Source organism: Vigna umbellata, chromosome 5, assembly GCF_029865625.1.
Source record: "Vigna umbellata cultivar VRB3 chromosome 5, Vumbellata_1.0, whole genome shotgun sequence".
NCBI lineage: Eukaryota > Viridiplantae > Streptophyta > Magnoliopsida > Fabales > Fabaceae > Vigna > Vigna umbellata.
The window spans coordinates 27,359,926-27,381,590 of NC_142169.1; the positions used below are offsets into that span (position 1 = coordinate 27,359,926).

The following is a 21,665-nucleotide window of genomic DNA, read 5'->3' on the forward strand; positions in this document are numbered from 1 at the left end:
TGGTAAAGGGTGAGAAAACCCGTGGGTCCTAGACTCTAGATTGGTAAAGTCATGCATTATCACGAAAGTTAAAGCAGGGAAAAGTCGACGTTTACCCAGAAAAATGGAAAGTGGAAGAGGTAGACAAGCAAAGTTACCTAACACTTAGGATTATACCTTTTTAATGTGATGGAACTGAAATCCTAGCCATGAAAGGCTTTTGGAAACCCACATGGCCTCAGAACATTAAAATCATGTGGGACAAATGAAAGGACATGAGTTACATTGTCAGAGTTTGTAGTTTAAATCTCTTTTCATTTTCTGATCTTAGATCTAGTCTCAGTGCTCTCAAGATCCTCTGTCAAAAACATCCAAAACCCCTTTTCTTATCCATTGCTCCCTTTTATCACTCAAATCTTAGACCAACTCTGCCATATCGAAAATTTATGTGCTTTTACAGCTAAGTCTGCTGCTGAAAATTGGCACACAGAGAAGTTCCGAATGCATGCTGCTCAGGTTCAAGGTACATACCACCAAAAGGCCTCAGTATTCTCTGAACTTGCATGAGAGTTACTTGGCTTGTCATCCCAAGGTATACTTCTCAGTTAGTTTGCCCCATACCAATTTGGCTTTTAGCTAAAATTTGTTCTTATCCTATGATGTCTGCTTTTCCTAGGTATATATATAATATAACTTCAGGATAAGAGACCGTGTGAAGCATAAGCAGCTGAAGAAAACTTCTTCGTATTTTATTACTTTAAGGGTCTGAAAAAAAAAGTATGGTTAGATTCTGCTGGAAGCCAGCTTCTGTGGGTGATGATGGAGATGTAAATGGGAGAGTTGAGGGACTGCTATGGTACAAGGATTTGGGAAACCATCTTTATGGGGAATTCTCAATGGCTGTGATTCAAGCAAATAGTTCATTGGAGGATCGTAGCCAACTTGAATCTGGACCCTTGACTTCTGACTATCTGGGTCCTCAAGGAACATTTATTGGTGTATACGATGGCCATGGTGGTTCCGCAGCCTCACAGTTTGTCAGTGACAATCTCTTCGCCAATGTCAAGAGTATGATATGCCCTCAACTTTTACTATAACCATATGTGTGTTTACTGGAAGAACAATATTTTTTTCTCTGATGCTTTTCGAATGAATTGAAGACTGTGAAAATCCATTAGTATTTTCTTGCTTGACCCCAATATTCTGAAACTAAATCCATTACTTGGACCACAACTGCAAAGTAGCATAATTTGGACCATATTTTTGGCAGTGAAAACTGAAATTGTTAATGATTTTAAACGTAAGGACCTATTTGAAAGTCAAATAGAAACAAACATCCATAGAAGTTTAATAAACTCTTTTCTGTGTAAAGCAGGTTTCGCAGCTGAGCATCAAGGCATATCAGAGAATGTTATACAAAGGGCCTTTTCTGCAACAGAAGAGGGTTTTCTGTCTGTTGTGAAGAAACAGTGGCTAAGCAAACCACAGATTGCATCTACCGGTACATGTTGTTTGGCAGGGATAATTTGCAATGGCATGCTATATGTTGCAAATGCAGGAGACTCGAGGGTGGTGCTGGGGAGAGTAGAAAGAGCAACAAGGGAAACAACAGCTATCCAATTGTCTGCAGAGCACAACGTTAACATCCAAATGGAGAGAGATGAAGTTCGGACAAGGCACCCCTATGATCCACAAATCGTGGTTAAGAAACACAATGTTTGGCGTGTGAAAGGCCTCATACAGGTAAAAATTAGAGAGATTCGTAGCATTAAGTGGTTCCTTGTTGATTGTTGAGAAGGTTATAAAAGCTACAAGAAGAAAAAAGATGAGAATTCAAAGTTAACAGATTTGGCCTTTGCAGGTTTCAAGATCCATAGGTGATGCATATCTGAAGAAACAAGAATTTAACAGGGAGCCTCTGCCGAATAAGTTTAGACTACCCGAACCCTTCTTTAAGCCAATTCTTAGCTATGAACCAGAAATATCAGTGCATAAACTTGGTCCTGAAGATCAATTTCTCGTCTTTGCTTCTGATGGTCTGTGGGAGCAACTTAGCAACCAAGAAGTTGTGAATATAGTCAGCAATAGTCCACGCAATGTAAGGTTCCTTTACTTCCAGCAAAGGATATGTGTTTGTGTTCTTTTATCATGCAAAAGTTCTTTCTGAATATTAATGGTTGGTGGTAATTGATGTTGCAGGGTATTGGTAGGCGACTAGTGAAAGCTGCACTTCGAGAAGCAGCAAGGAAGAGAGAAATGAGAGTGTCAGACCTGCAAAAGATAGAAGAAGGAGTGAGGAGACACTTCCACGATGATATTACAGTTATTGTTGTATATCTAAATCCCAAACTCATAGATAATAGCTCTCTATTGGCTTCTCCTCTTTCAATCAGAGGAGGTGGCTCGGCCAATTTTTAGTTCAAACAATCATGCTCTTCCTGTTTACAAAATTGTTACCGAAACGACATAGTCAAATAACATAACATCACACTTCCACAACTGCAGCAGCATGCTTCTCAAGTCCTTCGAGCGAAGCAGTTTGTGATTGATTATTGTTGAAGCTTAAAATATGATCAAATAAATTTCTCAAAACCTTTTCTCAAGATGCTAAAGAAAACAAGCACAAGCGTTATTTGTCTGACATTGTGCTGATACAGGAATTTAAGGAAATAGTAAAAATTTACATCTACAGTTATGACTATAAAGAAGCAAGTTGAATTTCCAACTTTTGTTCCGTTGTTGAATTGATTAACGAGAAATAAATGTGCTCAAATTCATTCCTAGATTATACTCGATCTCCCTAAACGATCATTTTGGTGGTATCTTGGATGGCGATGCTACATTAAATTAAATGCACATGTGTCTACTGCATTTCAAAAATGTCGCGCATAATCTAGTGTAATATTTTATCATGCAAACATTGGAACAAGCGAAAGGCAATGCATTAGAAACAGAGGGTGATGAAATTTCAAAAGCTTTGTTTCTGCAACGTTCATTAAGCTTTCAAGCTGTAGATTCCAAAATGAGCTACGAAGCTAACACAAGAACAAATAGAAAAAAGCTTCTTCAGATAACTTGAGTCTCTTTTATCTTATAGAGGAAGTTATCATCAAACAAATTAAAGACGTATCCAGAATTAATATTGAACTGCTAAAATCTAAATACTGCAGAAAAAGTAAGAGAAAAAATCTCATGAATGAAAATTGAATTTAACATCACAAGCCAAGCTAGAAAGGATGGCATAAGGAGCAATGGACTATTCACTTACAAGAAAAATTCCTACAATTAACTCATTCAGGTACCTCCTCTAGCTTTGCCAGCAATAGCAGCCTTCTAGTTTGAAACCAAACAAAAATAGCAGTCAAAACTATAATATTGGACTTCTTTGATTCCCTTTTCACTGGTAATTAGTACAACAGTGATGTCTATTTCCAGAATAATAGGAGGAACGGAAAAAAAAAATATGTAAAAAATCCTAACTTCATTTGTTAGAGTTACCAATATATAAAATATTATATTTATAAATAAGTATATTATTAAAATCATAAATAAGTATATTATGAAAATTATAAAATAGTCCATAATACTATTAACAAAATTCATAATTTATAAAATGTTCATATAAAAATAACTAACAAATTTACAAATTCATAAAGAATTTCATGCCAATTTTTTCAACTCTTGTCAGAACCCAGAAGACCAAAAGCAATAGAGGCGGGAAAGAAAAAAGAGTAAACAGAGCGCAGCGAGGGCGGCGAGTTCCGGTAAGTGCGAAGGCAGCAGCCGCCGGTGAGTGGGACTGCGGTTTCAAGAATGGTCGTCGTGAAGCTTGTGCCTCGTGTGGGCCTTCTCCTCTGGTTCTGATATGCGAAACAGAACCCTACCAGAAAGATCGACACGGCGCATGGTCCTCGGATCCAGCGAGCACCCTCGCATAATTGCTCCTATCTTCCAGCCTCCGCGTCAGCTCGCTTGGTGATGTAAACTCGCAGGACCGTACGAGTTTGCGAGTTTACTCGCGATTTTAACAACACTGCGCCCAGGTACTACATAATCATATGCGGTTTCTTGATATTCGTCCAATACCTGGCTTTACATAAGTGTTCCCACTGGGTTCATCTAATTATGGATTTTTTATTTCATTAATCACAAACACTCATTTGTGTCCACTTCATTATCCTGACACCACACCCAGTAAGATTCTCAACAATAAGAAGAACTTCACTTGCTTTGTCGATATCCCCTGCCAATGATCATTCCAAGCCAAATTCGATGTATATATAATTGTACAAGACCTATTGTATCAACAAGAGTAGTCTCCAGTCTCAGTACAAACTTATCAACCAACAATTACATCAACTTGATGTGCAAGCAACAGCATTACAAAGAAGCACTTGATGCATTTAATTTCAATCTAGAGAAATCGAGTATCCACCTTGAACCAAGCACGTATGCGAATCTAATACTGGCCTGTACCAACTTTAGATCTCTAAATTACGGCAAGAAAATCCATGATCACATTTCAAAATCCAAGTGTCAGCCAGACCTTGTTCTCCAAAATCATATTATTAATATGTATGCAAAATGTGGTTCTTTGAAGGATGCTAGAAAAGTTTTTGATGCTATGCAGCTGCGTAATGTGGTCTCTTGGACTATAATGATCTCCGGATACATGAAGAATGATGAAGAGAATAATGCCATCATCATGTATATTCAAATGCTGCGATCAGGTTATCTCCCAGACCAATTTACATTTGGAAGCATCATTAAGGCTTGCTGCATTGGGGCAGATATAGACTTAGGCAGACAACTACATGGTCAAGTCATTAAATCAGGGTATGATCATCACTTAATTGCACAAAACGCTCTTATATCAATGTATACGAAGTTTGGACAAATTGCACATGCCTCGGGTGTGTTTGCTATGATTTCCTCGAAGGATTTAATTTCCTGGGCTTCTATGATTACAGGGTTTACTCAACTTCGTAATGACATAGAAGCTTTATATGTTTTCAGAGATATGCTCAGGCAATCTGTTTATCAACCAAATGAGTTTATATTTGGCAGTGTATTCAGTGCTTGCGGAAGCCTTCTCGAACCAGAATTTGGACGGCAGATTCATGGAGTCTGCGCTAAATTTGGTTTAGGGAGGAACATTTTTGCCGGGTGCTCCCTCTGTGACATGTATGCAAAATTTGGATTCTTACCTTTGGCAGAAAGGGCATTTTATCAAATTGAAAGCCCGGATTTAGTGTCATGGAATGCAATTATTGCAGCATTTTCTGACAGTGGTCATGTTAATGAAGCAGTATCATTTTTTCGCCAGATGATGCATACAGGATTGCTCCCAGATGACATTACTTTTCTCTCCTTACTCTGTCCTTGTGGGAGCTTTTTGACACGTAACCAAGTCATGCAAATGCATTCTTACATTATTAAAGTAGGTTTAGATAAGGAAGCAGCTGTATGCAACTCTTTGTTGACGATGTACACAAAGTGTTCAAGTCTACATGATGCATTCAATGTTTTCACATATTTGGGTAAAAGAGCCAATTTAGTTTCCTGGAATGCAATTCTATCAGCATGCTTGCAGCACAAACATGCAGGAGAGGCTTTTAGATTATTTAAGCTAATGCTCTTTTCTGAAAATAAGCCTGATAATATCACCATAACTACCATATTAGGTACTTGTGCAGAATTGGCATCTCTAGAAGTTGGGAATCAAGTCCATTGCTTTACTGTTAAAAGTGGGCTAGTGGTTGATGTTTCCGTCCGCAATAGACTGATTGACATGTATGCTAAGTGTGGATCACTTAAACATGCCCGTGATGTTTTTGATTCAACCCAGAACCTTGATATTGTCTCGTGGAGTAGTTTAATTGTTGGCTATGCTCAGTTTGGACTTGGCCATGAAGCTCTTAATCTCTTTAGAATGATGAGGAATCTTGGTGTCCAGCCTAATGAGGTCACGTATCTGGGGGTTCTCAGTGCATGCAGTCACATTGGATTGGTGGAGGAAGGTTTGCACTTGTATAAAACCATGGAAGTGGAACTTGGTATTGCACCAACAAGAGAGCATGTTTCTTGCATGGTTGATTTGCTTGCTCGTGCTGGATGCTTGTATGAAGCAGAGAATTTTATTAAGAAAACGGGATTTGATCCTGACATTACTACATGGAAAACTCTACTCGCTTCCTGTAAAACTCATGGTAATTTTGACATAGGAAAAGAAGCTGCAGAAAATATATTAAAACTCGATCCTTGCAATTCAGCTGCTTTAGTGCTACTTTCTAATATAAATGCTTCTGCCGGCAACTGGAAAGAAGTTGCGAGACTAAGGCATTTAATGAAACAAATGGGTGTACAGAAGGTTCCTGGTCAAAGTTGGATAGAATTTAAGGATCAGATCCACGTGTTCTTCTCAGAAGACAGTTCTCATCCAGAGAGCGGCAAAATCTACACTATGCTAGAAGATTTATGGTTGCAGATGCTGGATCATGGTTATGATCCTTGCCAAAGGTTAGACATTAGCTTTTGATAGGCTCTCCCCAATGGTTATAATTCTTCCCATATATATGATGATCTTTTACTGATCCAATGAGTCAATGACACTTAATTTTTAGAGTGGAATCTGATCATCATCCCCATTTTATATTATAGTAATACTAATTAAAGGGGAACTGCAATGCAGTGAATCATTACAGATACCCCTAAATTATTCGTTTTCTTCCACTCGCCAATGGCTAAGGACTAGTCGTTTTTGATTTAGCAGTTTTCTTTTTGTGATTTATGAATTCTCATCTCTTACATTTTTGTATAGCGAGAAAATGCTGTTGATAACTTCAGAGTTGGAAAAACATGGGTTTTGATTGCTACGGATGTGGTTGCCCGGTAAATGGATTTCAAAGGTGTGAATTGTGTGATCAATTATGATTTCCCTGATTCTGCCTCCGCTTATATCAACAGAATTGGTATCAGCAGCTATGTTAATGTTGGTTTAGATATGAGAAAAGTATAAGGATTATTTATAGTTAGTATTATTCTCATGGAGACTTTTGTTTCCTATATCCACGAATTATTAATATTGGCTAACATCATGTTTAAGGACAAGTTAAATTGAAAACATAGATCTTTAGTAACCTTGCTGAAAAACAAAAATAATTTTGTTCTCCGTTAATATCGTTGTGGTGGTACATTTTTCTGTGTAAAGCAGGTTTTGCAGCTGAGCATCAAGACTAGACATATCAAAGAATGTTATACAAAGGGATAACCTTGCAATGGCATGCTATATGTTGAAAATGAAGGAGACTCAAGGGTGGTGTTGGGGAAAGTAGAGAGAGCAAGAAGGGAAACAACAGCTATCCAATTGTCTGAGATGAACTTCAGACAATGCACCCATATGATCCACAAATCATGATTAAGAAACACAATTTTTGGCGTGTGAAAGGCCTTGTACAGGTAAAAATTCGAGAGATTCATAGCACTAGTTGTTAACGAATAAGATTTTAGTAATTATTTCTTTTCTTCAAAGTTAAATTTGAGAAGTTAAAAAGCATTATATTTTCTCTGAAGATAATTGTTATCTAACGTTAGATTCAGGAACCAAACCCTTAAGCAAAAAGCCTTAAAAAATCTAGAGTTAATTTGTTTATTTACTTAAGGATAATAAGTGACAATAATTGGTTATGATTGTTGAGAATGTTATAAAAGCTACAAGAAGAAAAAAGATGAGAATTCAAAGTTAACAGATTTGGCCTTTGCAGGTTTCAAGATCCATAGGTGATGCATATCTGAAGAAACAAGAATTTAACAGGGAGCCTCTGCCGAATAAGTTTAGACTACCCGAACCCTTCTTTAAGCCAATTCTTAGCTATGAACCAGAAATATCAATGCATAAACTTGGTCCTGAAGATCAATTTCTCGTCTTTGCTTCTGATGGTCTGTGGGAGCAACTTAGCAACCAAGAAATTGTGAATATAGTCAGCAATAGTCCACGCAATGTAAGGTTCCTTTGCTTCCAGCAAAGGATATGTGTTTGTGTTCTTTTATCATGCAAAAGTTCTTTCTGAATATTAATGGTTGGTGGTAATTGATGTTGCAGGGTATTGGTAGGCGACTAGTGAAAGCTGCACTTCGAGAAGCAGCAAGGAAGAGAGAAATGAGAGTGTCAGACCTGCAAAAGATAGAAGAAGGAGTGAGGAGACACTTCCACGATGATATTACAGTTATTGTTGTATATCTAAATCCCAAACTCATAGATAATAGCTCTCTATTGGCTTCTCCTCTTTCAATCAGAGGAGGTGGCTCAGCCAATTTTTAGTTCAAACAATCATGCTCTTCCTGTTTACAAAATTGTTACCGAAACGACATAGTCAAATAACATAACATCACACTTCCACAACTGCAGCAGCATGCTTCTCAAGTCCTTCGAGCGAAGCAGTTTGTGATTGATTATTGTTGAAGCTTAAAATATGATCAAATAAGCACTGGCGTTATTAGTCCGACATTGCGCTGATAGAGGAATTTAAGGAAATAGTAAAAATTTACATCTGTGGAAGCTAAAATAAAACAGTTATGACTATAGAGAAGCAAGTTGAAATGTCCCTACTTTTGTTCCTTTGTTGAATTCATTAACGAGACATAGATGTGCTCAAGTTCAAGCAAGGGCTGATAGCAGCTAAGCTTAGTAATTCGCATACTATATTGTCCTTCTAAGCATTGCTGTGAGGTCTTTGAAAATGTGAGTAACGATTACAGTCCAACACACTACAGACACAAAATATGCACTTCACTTTAAGATAGTTGCGCAGTTCCCACTCGCATAAATTCCTATACCCACCAAACTCATCCACAAAATTGTGACTGAAGCATAAACCGCAGCTAGGAATTAAAGCTGAGTATTTCACTCTAAAAAAGATCGTTTAAGAAATTTTTATACTTTGTTACAACTTAGGATAACAACGAGTCGGTTACCGGAACTATCTATCTATTATCGATTCCGTCTAAAAAATCTATCATGTTATATGTTCTGTTACTTGTCCCTCGGATATCATAAAATATATATTTACAGGTTTTTTTATATATACGGATGTATATGAATACCTGTATATAGACTATTTAAATATATACATATTTTAAATAAAATTATTTAAAAACAATTCATTACCATATAAATTTAAATAAAAATTAATTTTAAAATATAATTCAAATAAAATTGCACACTAAAATATTAATACAAATGAATTTGGTCTAAAAAAATTAAATGAGTTACATAAAAATATAAATTTAACTTTTATCAAAGTAACTTCAATTACATCAATCTAAATAAAAATAGAGATATTTGACGTTTTTTAATAATTAATATTTTTTTACTAATTTTGATCATTTTAAATATTAAAATAAAATTAGCCAATAATTATTAATAAATTGTAGATATTTGTGATTGGATGTTGTAATACCGGTGCTCACTCGTCAACAAGAGGATAATTAAATATTCAAATTCACTATTCACATATATTTATTTAGTATCTATAGTAGATTTTACTTATGAATAATTTTTTTTTTCATTCCTAATTAATATTACCAAGCTTCACCTTGAGAGTTTCACCAAATTATGGGAGCAAATGAACACCAAATTATGTGAGAATCAACTAGGGTTACGAATAATAAGGTGAAAATTACAAAATAAATCTTAAAACAATCAAAATGAAGGAAACAACTAAACATAAAATAAATGAAGGAAAACAGCTAAAAGAGACCGAGAATGTACAACAAATTAAAAGTAGGAATAAAAGTGAAAAGAAATAGAAGGAGAAGAAAAACTATATTAACATTCGACAAATATTATTGTGTTGTCTGTTCCTTTAGAATTTAACAAATGAAACGAACCCTAATTGGTTTTGCTGCAATGAAGTTGCAATGTTCCATCAAAATTAGCTTGCACCTTCAGGACTCCAACCTCAGCTATGGGTTAGCATATGTACCCACCAAATTGCTTTGCGATCAAATTTTCAATTTAATTAATGGCGGTGTTTGAGAATTTGATAAATAAATCTTATCCTCTTTATTTATGATTTATAGGACCTAATTTAAAAATTAAATTTAATTCTTTTCATAAGATCCAATCTAAAATATCTTATGCACTAATTATTTTACTCTTAATTATAAATATTTTCTGAATTCATTAAATAATAATGAAAAAGATTACGTTTTAAGTTTGGATAGTCTAAATTTCCTGGTGTATAAATAACATGTGGAAAACCTACTTTAACTATTCATATGAATAGCAAACAAAAATTGAAACAATGAATATATTAGTGATCAAAGAGATTAAAGAATTAAAAGTAAATGAATTTTTTTTAAAAAAAATTTAAAGGTGTCTTGTATAGGAATATTTTGCAAAAGAGACCAAATATTATGAACTTTTTCTCACCTCACGAGCCAACATTGAAGAAAAAAATTGTAACGAAAATGTCTTACTAACTTGTGTTTTAAAAGTACTTACTGAAAGACTCCCACACAATATTTTGCATTTCGCCATCATACAATCATTTATACGGACACTCAACCTTCATTTCTTTTTAACAGTTGATGTTCACAATTATATAAAAACCTATTTTACTAAAATTTTAAACCATTCAAAAGATATGAAATATGATAATTATGAATTATAGATATTACAAAAATAAAATTATTAATAAAACTACTTACACGACAGTTAACTACAAACCCTAACATGCTATTATTGAATAAAACTTGAAAGCCACAACTATATTGTGATCCTTAATTTTATAACTTCTAATAAGATCTAACAAATAAAAACTGTCAACATATTTATAACTTTGGAGGCCTTTGATTGAGAATTAGAAGGAAATTCCTAGATTCTAATGGATCTCCCTAGACTATATTTTGAAGGGTATCTTAGATGGCGATGCTACATAAAATTTATTGCATTTCAAAAATGCTATGCAAAATCTGGCAAGGTCGTCTTCTAAGTGTGTGTGTGTGTGTGTATCGCACTATGTAATTGTCGTTGAATTCATTTATACTAGCTAGCATAATACTTTATCCTCCAAACATTGGAACATACGAAAAGCTCAAATATAAATTACAAGGGAGTGATATTAAAACAATATGTAAAGAGTTCCCTCCACATCCAGCCCTACAAATGTGCAACTCTAAATTATGGCAATCAAGTAAACTACTAAACATCTTCATCGGGTTGACTTATCTTAAAGCAACAACAAAGATGATAAAAATTGGAAGCCACAGCCTTCAAAATAAACCCATTTTTAAAACACCCATTAAAACGTTTACACAATCCAGCATCGCCTTCAGGGTTTCACTTCGAATATTCAGCTTACCAGTATTCACCCTCATTTTTTTTCTTGAATGCCAGAAGATAATACCAGGAACTTGAGCTTTAACATTCAGCTGATCCATTAAAGTTGTGCACTAGCTCTAGACCAAACAAATTAACATATCTACACGCACCAAAACATAATCCATTGATCCATTCTCGAGAAACATGCTTCTAATCCATGCGATGTGCATTAATAGCTACAACTCTCATAAGATCTAATCACGATGAAAATCTAAAAATGGCTAATGACGCATAAACACACATTAACAAGTTAAAGAACACTGATCCAAGAAAAGTAATTCCACACACAAGCCACAGTAGTATTCCCATGATCCCCCCCCCCTCTTCCTGGATTGAAGAGCAATTACTACTATAGCCATTGGAAAATCATAGAAGAGAAGTGAATCAAACATTACTAATGACGACATATTAACTAACTCTAGCCCCCACTTCCCCCACAATGCCCAAAAAATGTAAACAGCATATAACAAGTTTATCCAGCGCACATGCCTCTATTTGAGGGCATATTTTCTTATTCAATCATCATTACTCAACGACATATTAAGCAACATAATTTTCCTAAATAGTAGACTGGATCAGCATGATGTTGGATTTAAAAAACTACCTGGTACTACCTTCTGGCACAATGACAAAGGCAAATTTCATAAGCAATGCATTAGAAACAGAGGGTGGATGAAATTTCAAAAGCTTTGTTCCTGCATACCTTCGATCATTAGACTTTTAAGCTGTAGATTCCAAAATTCAAAACTTCCGCAAATTTTAAGATAAGTAACCCAATGAAGATGGACAAAATTACCCCAAAGCTGTCACCTATGAAGCCAATACTAAAATAGAAAACAAGTTTCTTCAGATCACTTGAATCTCTTTTATCTCATAGCTAAAGGCATCAGCAAACATATTAAAGACGTGTCCAGGATTAATACGCTGAAAAGTAGAAATGATGTGGAGGTTGGTCTGCAAATCTTGAACTGCTAAAAACTAAAAACTGCAGAAAAAGTCAAGGGAAAAATCTCATGAATAAAATTTGAATTTAACATCACAAATCAGGCTAGAATTGAACACACGCAACATACAAAAACAAAGGATGGTATAAGGAGCAAAGGATCATTCACTTACAAGAAAATTTCCTACAATTAACTACGCAACCAGTCATTCAGGTACCTCCTCCAGCTTTGCCTGCAATAGCAGCCTTCAAGTTGGAAACACAACAAAAAGAGCAATCACCACAACAATATCGGACTTCATTGATTCCCTTCTCACTGTTAATTAGAAGAAACAGTTCTCAAAGTAATTTTATTTTTCATTGCTTGGAAATCAAATCCTTCATCCAAAATCTAATAAGTTTGGAAAATTGTTTCCAGAATAAATGATATTAAAACTAAAAGAGAGAAACTAGGGTTACGTTTTCTATTGTTCTTTAGTTTTTCATTCTTTCCAACATTTTCCTCAATTACACTAAACTTCGTGTCCTGCACCATCTGTCTGAACAACCATTTATTAGTTGTGTTTTGAAAACTAAACTCTGTTTCGAAAACAGAAATTAAACAAACAAACCCGTAAATTTGTCTCTATATAACTCAAAGCATTGGAAGTGACCAAAAGTTCTTACCGGCTCAATGTTTCCTTCGCCATTACCACTAGCTATAGAAGTTGATGATGAATTCGCAAACCTGGGAACAGAAAATCGAAAGACCTAATAAGACTCCATGCATGGTCGATCTCTTAAGCAGCATGACATGGGAAAACCAAATTATGCCAAGCACCCACCTAAGTGCTCTAGCTTTCCTTTTATCTTCTTCTAGAGGATCAACTTTGGAAGCGGGTGCAAACCTAGCAAGTCGTGCTTTCTTCTTTGCCTCTTCATCTGCAGCTGTAGTAGGACTAGGCATTCCAAATCTGTGAAGCAGGATGAGTAACAGTGTTCATTTTCATTCACAGTGAAAAATAAAAGTTCGTGTCAGAAAAAAAAAGGGAAACTTAAAAGTGGAACCTCTCTGCCCTGGCCTTCCTCTTCAACTCCTCAGATTTTGACGGCTCTGATCCCTGAGAAGCGGGAGCAGTGCCAAACCTACACGTGAAAAAAACACTCAACTGAGATAAAACTAATATTTGATACAGAAAATTAGGGTATATAAATCAATATATGAACACCGACAGAAAAAAAAAAGAGGATAACAACACCGACTATAGAATGTACATTCAAAAACCAAATTGTTGAAAAGGATGGAAATTGACCTTTCGGCTCGGGAATTGCGCTTCTCTTTCTCGGAGAGCTGGACGGAAATGCCGAATCGCTCGGCGCGGCGAATCTTCTTCTGAATATCAGAGAGCGGGGCATCGTTTCCGGCTTCGGGCGGCGGAGAAGTCTTGGATTCGGCAGCCTCCGTGGCGTCGGTATCTTCGGCAGCCTCCGTGGCGACAAGAACTGGATCTGGTAAGGTGGGGTCTAGGGTTTTGTTAGGGTTTTCCGGTGCAGGGTTGGCGTTATTGTTGTCAGTGACTGTTGCCATTGGAAGGGAAAGATCAATCGAATAATCAAGGGAACGAACGGGGAAGCTGAGAATGAAACGCAGCGAAACAGAGTTACAGCTGGCAAGGGATTCCTTTCTCTTCCGAAGACAAAGGGAAATTGTTCTGTCGTTCCTTTTCTAAGTTGCGAAAATCAGCCAAATGATTTTCTATTTATTATTAGAGCCGAGGAGCACGATATATACTTACCTACGCCTACATTTTCATTTGTGTGGGCTACTGGGCCTGGGCTGGAGTAATAAATGCAAAACAATGTCTTTTTTCTTCCTGCACCCCATAATTTCTTAGAGCACCTCATTATTTTAAAAGATGTTGTGTTTTAGTTATTTTTTATTTCAAACAAAAGTCTTTGTATGGGACCATCGAATTGTTTAATCTGTAGCTTTAAGGCGTATTTGACTTTTGTGATTTGATTTTTTGTGCTCATCTCAAAATAAACTGAGTAAGAATTAATTTATAAAATTTATGATTAATGGCATAATCTCTGGTTTTCACTCTAAGTGGGATTTTTTCTTATCTCTAAAGGATTCATCTAAACGAGACGTGGAGTTGCAAGAAATACGAGACTCTAATCAATTCTTTATTAACATACACAAAATAAAACTACATAGGTGCTAAAAAAATTATGATGACTAGTTTTAATTCTTAAATTTGTCTAACGAATTAATTATATATTTATAGGAATTAAAATACCTGTTAGTCATTATTTTAACTTGTTTATATTTTTGTTGTATTTTAATCTTATCTATTGAATGTTTTGATTAAAGATATTTGAACATTTTTTTTAATTTAATTTTTCATTCTTATTTAGTAATATATACAAACAAGTATACCTTTTTTATGCACTTAACTCTATTATTTCATATCATTCATTTCATTCATTGTATATATACTACTAAAAACTTAAGGTGATAATGTAATAATGTATTAAAATTTTCAAATCAAAAATAAATAAATATAAGTAAAATATTATTATTTTTATAATTTCCCAATTTAGTAGTATAAAACTACTAAAATATGACGTACATAAATGAAAACTTACAAGAAACTTTGATCTACTAAAATAAGATATCGTATTCTTCACATACCAAAGATTGTCTGTTGGTTTTTCTCTCAATTAAACGTTGAACCCCCTTAAGGATGTCCTCCCTAAGCTCACATCGTTTAGGTTATCATCGCAAAATAGAAAACATACACAAAGATAGACAACACATATGCAAGATAAGGTAGTGGATAAACAATTCATCTTAATCAAAGAAAGTTCCATCATACATTATATTACACCCACAAGATAAACATTCATCCTAAACATGTCACAAGCTTAGACTTAACCATCCAGATACAGTATGAATGTCGAGCTACGGTAGTTCATGCACTTGTGATGGCCTCCAACAAGACCCATTAAAATCCAAATACAAACACCAACATATGTCATCCACAAGATTAATCCGTCAACACCTATGTTCCTAATCGTTGACCATAGACTAGGACTTCCTGCTACTCTCTATCACATAACAATTCATCTCTACTTGATATTGAGGTTATTGAGAGCGTCACGATAAATCTCAAATTAACATCATACATTCATACAATAACAACAATACAAGGAACCACCATGTAACTCCTCTACGACGATCATGGAATTACGTTCATCAACACCATTCAACTCATTCACAAACTACTCAGCACAATATTCATATGTAAAATTTTCATTCACACAGTGTACCAATACATGAGACGGTTGATAATACATCAAAGAACTAGAAACACGCTTACAAGCCATAAAAAATCACAAAACAACACAATTTTCTTTATAGCACCTTGATACCCATATTAGGCAAGGAAAATGGCTTCAAAACCCTTACCAACATTTCCTGAAGGGTCAAAAACCCCCCAAAATAACCTAAAGAACATCCAAAACAGATATCTAGAATCCTGAAAACCTCCTAAAACTAGTGCAGTGACTCTTAGGGCGTCCAAGCACGGGCCGCATTGGAACAAGGGGTGCTCAGGCGACATGACAACACACAGAACACTTCAAAATTGACTTTTGATGCACTTGAGACTTGTTCTATTGATCAAAGGGATTCTCTAAACATTATAATTATGGAAAAACACATTTATAAGTAGAAATAAACATCCATTTGATCATTAGATTCAATACTAGTGCATCAAACTATTTTTGACACTCCAAAAACACCTAAACTCGTATTTTCACATTCTACACCGAATTTCTAATTAACCAAATAACATATTACAAAATATAACATATAACCCATAACTTCAAATTTAAAATCTAACTAGTTAAAATTCCAAAAATTGAAACTAAACCTATACAAAACTCAACATTTTAACTACTAATTCATTTTATCTTATATTTCTGTTAACTAAGAACCTAATCAAGTTTCAAATGACCATAACATATCCAAAAAAAAACGCAATTTCTCTAGTTTGATCCCCATAATTTGATCATTCAATTAATCATATGTCATGTGAATATTTTTTGTAGCTAGAAAACAAGAAATTATCATGTGTGAATTTGATACTTCATAAACATCGGAATACAATCAAATGTAAAGTGCTAATAAGAAATTTTCCTAAGACGACCAAAATTAGCAAAGAGTGAAGAGATTTTTGCTTTCAATCACTTCAAGTTCAAAGAAATGAAATGTGAAAGTGATCGGTAATGAGTCATTTCCTTTTTAATATTCTACTTTTATTAATAATTATGTACCGTCCCAATTATGGGTACGGCTTCTTCTAAGTAGAAGCCCGAACAAGATATATCTTTTATTGGTTTAACTTTTGGTATTGCTTTTAAGAAGTAGAAGCATGAACAGTTACCCTTAAATTTGAATATATGTTATTTTGTGTTTCGTTAATTGTGTCATTTTTTTGGGTTGACATTCTATCATCAATACATAGCTCATCTTATGAAATCATGCCATGCTCTAAAATATTATGTTTTTTCTTTATCTAATTTGATCGAGTTCCTATTCTACTGAGTAATCAACGTGTGTTCATTTTGTGAACATAAATATTATCACAGCTACAAGTCTGTTTTTAATTAATGTTGTATGGTCTTGTTTTATTTTTTGAATAAAACACTTACCACATAAGTGTAAAATTCTTAAAACATAGTTCTTTTTACATTTATTTTCTTTGGAAGAGAAAAATTGAAGCAGAGATCAACTTGTTTTAGAATTGTAAAATTTGTCGAAACCTTATTGGACCACTATTGTGGTGACCAATACATTGACTTCCAAATTTTTTAATTTTAATTCAATGAATTCGATCAATTCAAACTTTATTAAATATTACTAATTAATAAAAAAATTGTTGTTATATATATTAAATTAAATTAATTGGGTATTCGGTGGGCTGAAATGGTAAGTAATATATGGGTTTCATTGCTATTCAGTGGTCTAAGATTCAAAGTTTATTAAATGTTGCTAATTACTAATAAATAATAAATTTGTTATATATTATATCAATTATATTAATATAATTTTAAATACAGGTCTATATTGTACCTTAAATTGTTGTATATTACATATTATATATTATATATTAGACATTATATTATATATGTTATATATTAATATTAATATTTGACGTTATTTTATTTTGTTAAACTTTTTTAATGTATACACGTGCGTGTCGGTATAGATTTATTTTCTTTAAAAGATAAAAACCGTAAACTTTGCTCTGAGATTGATTGGACTGACAGTATAGGCAATATATGGGTGGCTGCTACTACCTGCACCCCATTTTTTTTCATGCACCCCATTTTTATAAAATACTCATTTTACCTTTGAATCAATGAATGAATCAATAATAAAGTGACTCCTAATTTTCCCTTTCCCATTTACTTGCACAGCATCTACCTCCTTAATTCCTTCTCTCCACAACCCCGTAGAATTTAAACTCCCATTTTACCTTTATATTAAAAAAACCCTAAAATGCAAATCTGCTACCCACACAACGCCCCCACCTCCGGATCCGAAAATAACTTACAGGGTCAGGAATAGAGCCTAGAGGTGTGTGTAAAAATGAAATTCCGGACTACGTTTTAGGATTGGGTCTCTTCTCTTGTAATTGATATCTACAATAGAAATCCCTAAATTTTAAACAAAAAACCTTTTTCTAGTGTCCTTTTGAGGTCTTTCTTTTGATATGGGGATTTTGTGAATGATCTACATTCTTAAAAGACTTAGGAGCAGATATCTTGCCTCTCCTCACAACCTCCTCTGCTAATGACTTCAGAGGAACTGTAACATCCAAAGGAAGAAGCACCTCTTCCAACTCCTGCCAATCAAGATCTTCTGAGTCCCCATCTTCATAGTGTACCCTGTACCACCGAGAATCTTTGTCGTAATCAGTTACTCTACCTGAGTAATATCTTCCCATAAACCACTTTCTCACTTCCCTCCCTTCAAACCATTCACCCAAACCTGAACCCACATTTGTTTCTATTTTGCTCGGACCATCACGGAGAGCAATAGAGCAGTCACTAGGGATTATGTCAGGCACCCCATCAATTACAATAGCAGGTTCTCCAGGTACCTCGTAAACCCCAAATTCTGAATTATTTGACTCCTGCTTAATTCCTCTGCCCTCCATTTCAAAATTTCGTTCGGAAAATCTACAGAAAACAGTAAACAATTAATCATATAGGAAATGATAATATTGTGTCTGCACTCCAAGACTCCCTGGAGATTGTACCTCAGAACATGATTTCACAAAATGTTTGGCAAAATAATTATAAATGAAATGATAAATTTGGTCTACACTCCAAAGCTCTGCGGAGAGTGTGGCTCAGAACACAATTTAACAAAAGTAAGTGTTTTTAAAAACTAATCAAAGAATTAAACAGATCATATAAAACATTCAGTTACTGCGAAAAAATCAAAGCACAAGTGAGACATAGGATATAGAGACAATACAACACAGAGAGGAATATGGCAAAATTAAATATTGGATATGAAAAATACTGACTTTTTTCAAGTTATCAATTTCAATAGGAATAATAATTTATCGGTACACAAACTTATTTAACCCTTTTGTGCACTTTGATCTCGTCGTATCTAGAGTATCATATTCACATTTCAATATATCTACCTTTTATTTGAAGATCAAATTAAAGATGCATATAATATTATAAGTGTTTGGATAAACATCAAGCTTGTCGACAAGTTGTTTTCCTAGAAAAAATAAGACTTCTTCAATTCCATTTCTTTCTTGGATTCATGTAAATGTCATTTCTATCTTTCTATCTCATATCAACCATTAAATCCTGATATAAAGTTCACCTACTATAACCAACTTATTTATTTGAGTTAAACTACTAGCATCTTACCTTATATCAAGAGTTCTTACCCTATTTTTCTTCATCTAAGCACAAACATTTAAATGAGTTTAGGGAGATAAGAAATAAATGATACCATTTATACAAGTTAATTGTTTCACAGTAACTGTTTAAGTTGATTTTTCATGAAAAAATAATTCAAACAGTCACTAGGCTGATGATCTATTTAAATTCAAAATGGTCAAGTACATGAGACATAACTCCAAACAATTTTATAGTTAAGCAGTGGAAACACACGGGCATAAGTGTTCTTTCTTTTTTATTCAAACAAAAATTATTAAACTACAAATAATTATAAAAAATTGTATATATTTTTATTATTAAATAGTTTTTTATTATAAATAATTATTTGAGTTAAAAAAAGTAATTATTCAAAAGATAAATAGTAAAATAACTATTTTTAATTTATAAATTAATTAATTTAGAGAGATTATTGAAAGAGTAAAAATAAAAAATGTAATTGTTTTAATTTAAAATAACAGTTATGAAAGGATAAAATTGAAAAAAAAATGTGTATACCTAAAAAAATACGAATCCTCCATAGTTATAGATAATAGAATACTCAATTATAGAAATGTTTCCAAAATTTTAAAATTTAATCCATTATAAATTTTAACTAAACCTATAATATTAACCTAAAATTATATAAGAAATAAGATCATATAAATCAACTTACACTGCCTTCCTCTTTAACTCCTCAGTCTTTGAGGGCTCTGATCCATGCCAAGCGGGCCCAGTGCCAAACCTACACGTTAATAAAATGCTCACTTGAGATAAACCTAAAATTTGATACACAAAAATAGGGTATATAAATCATTACATGAAAACCGATAGACAAAAGAGGATAACAATACGAACGATTGAATGTATATTTGAAAAACAAAGGAATGGAAGAGGTTGGAAATTGACCTTTCGGCTCGGGAATTGCACTTCTCTTTCTCGGAGACCGGAGCATCGTTTCCGGTTTCGGGCGGCGGAGAAGTCTTGGCTTCGGCAGCCTCCGTGGCGTTGGTATCGTCGGCAGCCTCCGTGGCGTCGGTATCGTCGGCAGCCTCAGTGGCGACAACGACTGGATCTGGTAAGGTGGGGTCTAGGGTTTTGTTAGGGTTTTCCGGTGCAGGATAGTTGTCATTACTGTCGGAAACTGTTGCCATTGGAATGTAAAGATCGATCGAGTAATCTAGGGAAAGAACGACAAAACAGAACAAACGAGGAAGCTGAAAATGAGAATGAAACGAAGTGACACCAAAACGCTGCCAAGGATTCCTTTCTCTTCCGAGGACCAAGCGGAGGTTTTGTTGTGTAGTTCCTTCTCTAAGTTGCAATGAGCAAAATGATTTTCTTATTTATTATTACAGTTGTATGACATATATACTCACATATGTCTTCATTTTCATTTGTGTGGGCTACTGGGCCTGGATAACTAATCCAAATATAAAATACTTTTACTTTCTCAACCCCACAATGTTTTCACGCACCTCCGGATTTCAAAATGACTACTTTATTCTCTGTAAATCCACTTTCAGATTTCAAAAGTTTTCAGAACAAATTTTATGAAATTTTTGAAATAAGATTTTTCGAACAGAATTTTCACAGTGCTTTGATACATTCCAAAATAAGCTTTTCTAAATAAAATTTCTGAAACAAGTTTCTTTAAACGCATATAATGATAAGAGTTTCCTGGAACAATCCATCAGAAAGTTCTTTTTAGAATACATGAAATTCATTTTAGAACGAACTTTTTTTGTGTTTTTTCTTTTCTTTTCTTTCTATGGTATTTTCTCTCTTATTATTTCTTTGCAGCAACAACAATTATAATGATAATAACAATGACAATGGTAACAAAATAATGTGATATAGCAGTGAAGAGTACCTTCCTTTTATTTATTAGTATGGGATACAACAAGTAATAACATGTACAAACTTTTATTCATCATGTTTATTAAAGTTTGTTACTTTTTAAATTATTATTTCGAATTACATATAAACATTTTATATCATCTATATTGCAAAAGAGTGATTATTATAAATTATTTTAGGTAACTATCCTGTTATAAGTTGATCTATTTTACGTAGTCATAAATCGATTTGTTTTTACTGATCATAAATTGGTTTGTTTCTACAAACCATAAATTAACTTATTTTTTTTCAATCACAAACTGACTTGTTTTTATTGGACTACAAACTAGTTTGTTTTTATTGAGCTACAAACTAGTTTGTTTTTATTGAACTACAAACTAGTTTGTTTTTATTGAGCTACAAACTAATTTGTTTTTATTGAGCTACAAACTAATTTGTTTTTATCTGATCACAATCTAACTTGTTTATATTTAATCATAAGTTGACTTATTTATATTCGATCACAAGTTGACTTGTTTGTATCAAGTTATATATAAATAATTTATA

The 21,665-nt window shown here is 34.0% G+C and overlaps 5 protein-coding genes across 11 annotated transcripts; 3 read left to right on the top strand and 2 right to left on the bottom strand.

Annotated features, from left to right (window-relative positions):
- On the top strand, nt 1-2,582 carry LOC124831900 (putative protein phosphatase 2C 38). Its single transcript, XM_047306001.2, has 5 exons — nt 1-571; nt 656-1,047; nt 1,355-1,722; nt 1,841-2,077; nt 2,179-2,582. Exons 2-5 carry the CDS (start codon nt 759-761, stop codon nt 2,395-2,397), a joined length of 1,113 nt encoding a protein of 370 aa, XP_047161957.2. The 5' UTR covers nt 1-571; nt 656-758; the 3' UTR covers nt 2,398-2,582.
- A 1,070-nt stretch (nt 2,583-3,652) lies between these two features.
- LOC124831870 (pentatricopeptide repeat-containing protein At3g53360, mitochondrial-like) lies at nt 3,653-7,331 on the top strand. Of its 4 annotated transcripts, none has more exons than XM_088116756.1 (3): nt 3,653-6,498; nt 6,800-6,887; nt 7,193-7,330. In XM_088116756.1, exons 1-2 carry the CDS (start codon nt 4,229-4,231, stop codon nt 6,846-6,848), a joined length of 2,319 nt encoding a protein of 772 aa, XP_087972882.1. In that variant the 5' UTR covers nt 3,653-4,228; the 3' UTR covers nt 6,849-6,887; nt 7,193-7,330. The 4 variants fall into 4 exon arrangements, with proteins under 4 accessions (XP_087972882.1, XP_047161922.2, XP_087972883.1 ...); XM_047305966.2 differs by lacking the exon at nt 7,193-7,330 and having other exon boundaries at nt 3,653-4,022; nt 4,175-6,498; nt 6,800-6,881; XM_088116757.1 differs by lacking the exon at nt 7,193-7,330 and having other exon boundaries at nt 3,653-4,022; nt 4,610-6,498; nt 6,800-6,881.
- Nucleotides 7,299-8,380, top strand: LOC124831890 (putative protein phosphatase 2C 38). Its single transcript, XM_088116760.1, has 3 exons — nt 7,299-7,437; nt 7,743-7,979; nt 8,081-8,380. Exons 1-3 carry the CDS (start codon nt 7,369-7,371, stop codon nt 8,297-8,299), a joined length of 525 nt encoding a protein of 174 aa, XP_087972886.1. The 5' UTR covers nt 7,299-7,368; the 3' UTR covers nt 8,300-8,380.
- Nucleotides 8,381-11,065: 2,685 nt separating this feature from the next.
- Nucleotides 11,066-14,037, bottom strand: MOS11 (Protein MODIFIER OF SNC1 11). Of its 4 annotated transcripts, none has more exons than XM_047306828.2 (6): nt 13,598-14,037; nt 13,353-13,430; nt 13,130-13,258; nt 12,972-13,032; nt 12,479-12,538; nt 11,066-12,347 (listed from the first exon to the last, which is right to left on the bottom strand). In XM_047306828.2, exons 1-5 carry the CDS (start codon nt 13,870-13,872, stop codon nt 12,512-12,514), a joined length of 570 nt encoding a protein of 189 aa, XP_047162784.1. In that variant the 5' UTR covers nt 13,873-14,037; the 3' UTR covers nt 11,066-12,347; nt 12,479-12,511. The 4 variants fall into 4 exon arrangements, with proteins under 4 accessions (XP_047162784.1, XP_047162783.1, XP_087972885.1 ...); XM_047306827.2 differs by having other exon boundaries at nt 12,479-12,551; XM_088116759.1 differs by lacking the exon at nt 11,066-12,347 and having other exon boundaries at nt 12,483-12,621.
- Nucleotides 14,038-17,936: 3,899 nt separating this feature from the next.
- LOC124832605 (uncharacterized) lies at nt 17,937-20,606 on the bottom strand. Its single transcript, XM_088115354.1, has 3 exons — nt 20,169-20,606; nt 19,936-20,004; nt 17,937-18,536 (listed from the first exon to the last, which is right to left on the bottom strand). The coding sequence occupies exons 1-3, from the start codon at nt 20,411-20,413 to the stop codon at nt 18,038-18,040; spliced, it is 813 nt and encodes a 270-aa protein (XP_087971480.1). The 5' UTR covers nt 20,414-20,606; the 3' UTR covers nt 17,937-18,037.
- Between the last annotated feature and the right edge of the window lie 1,059 nt (nt 20,607-21,665).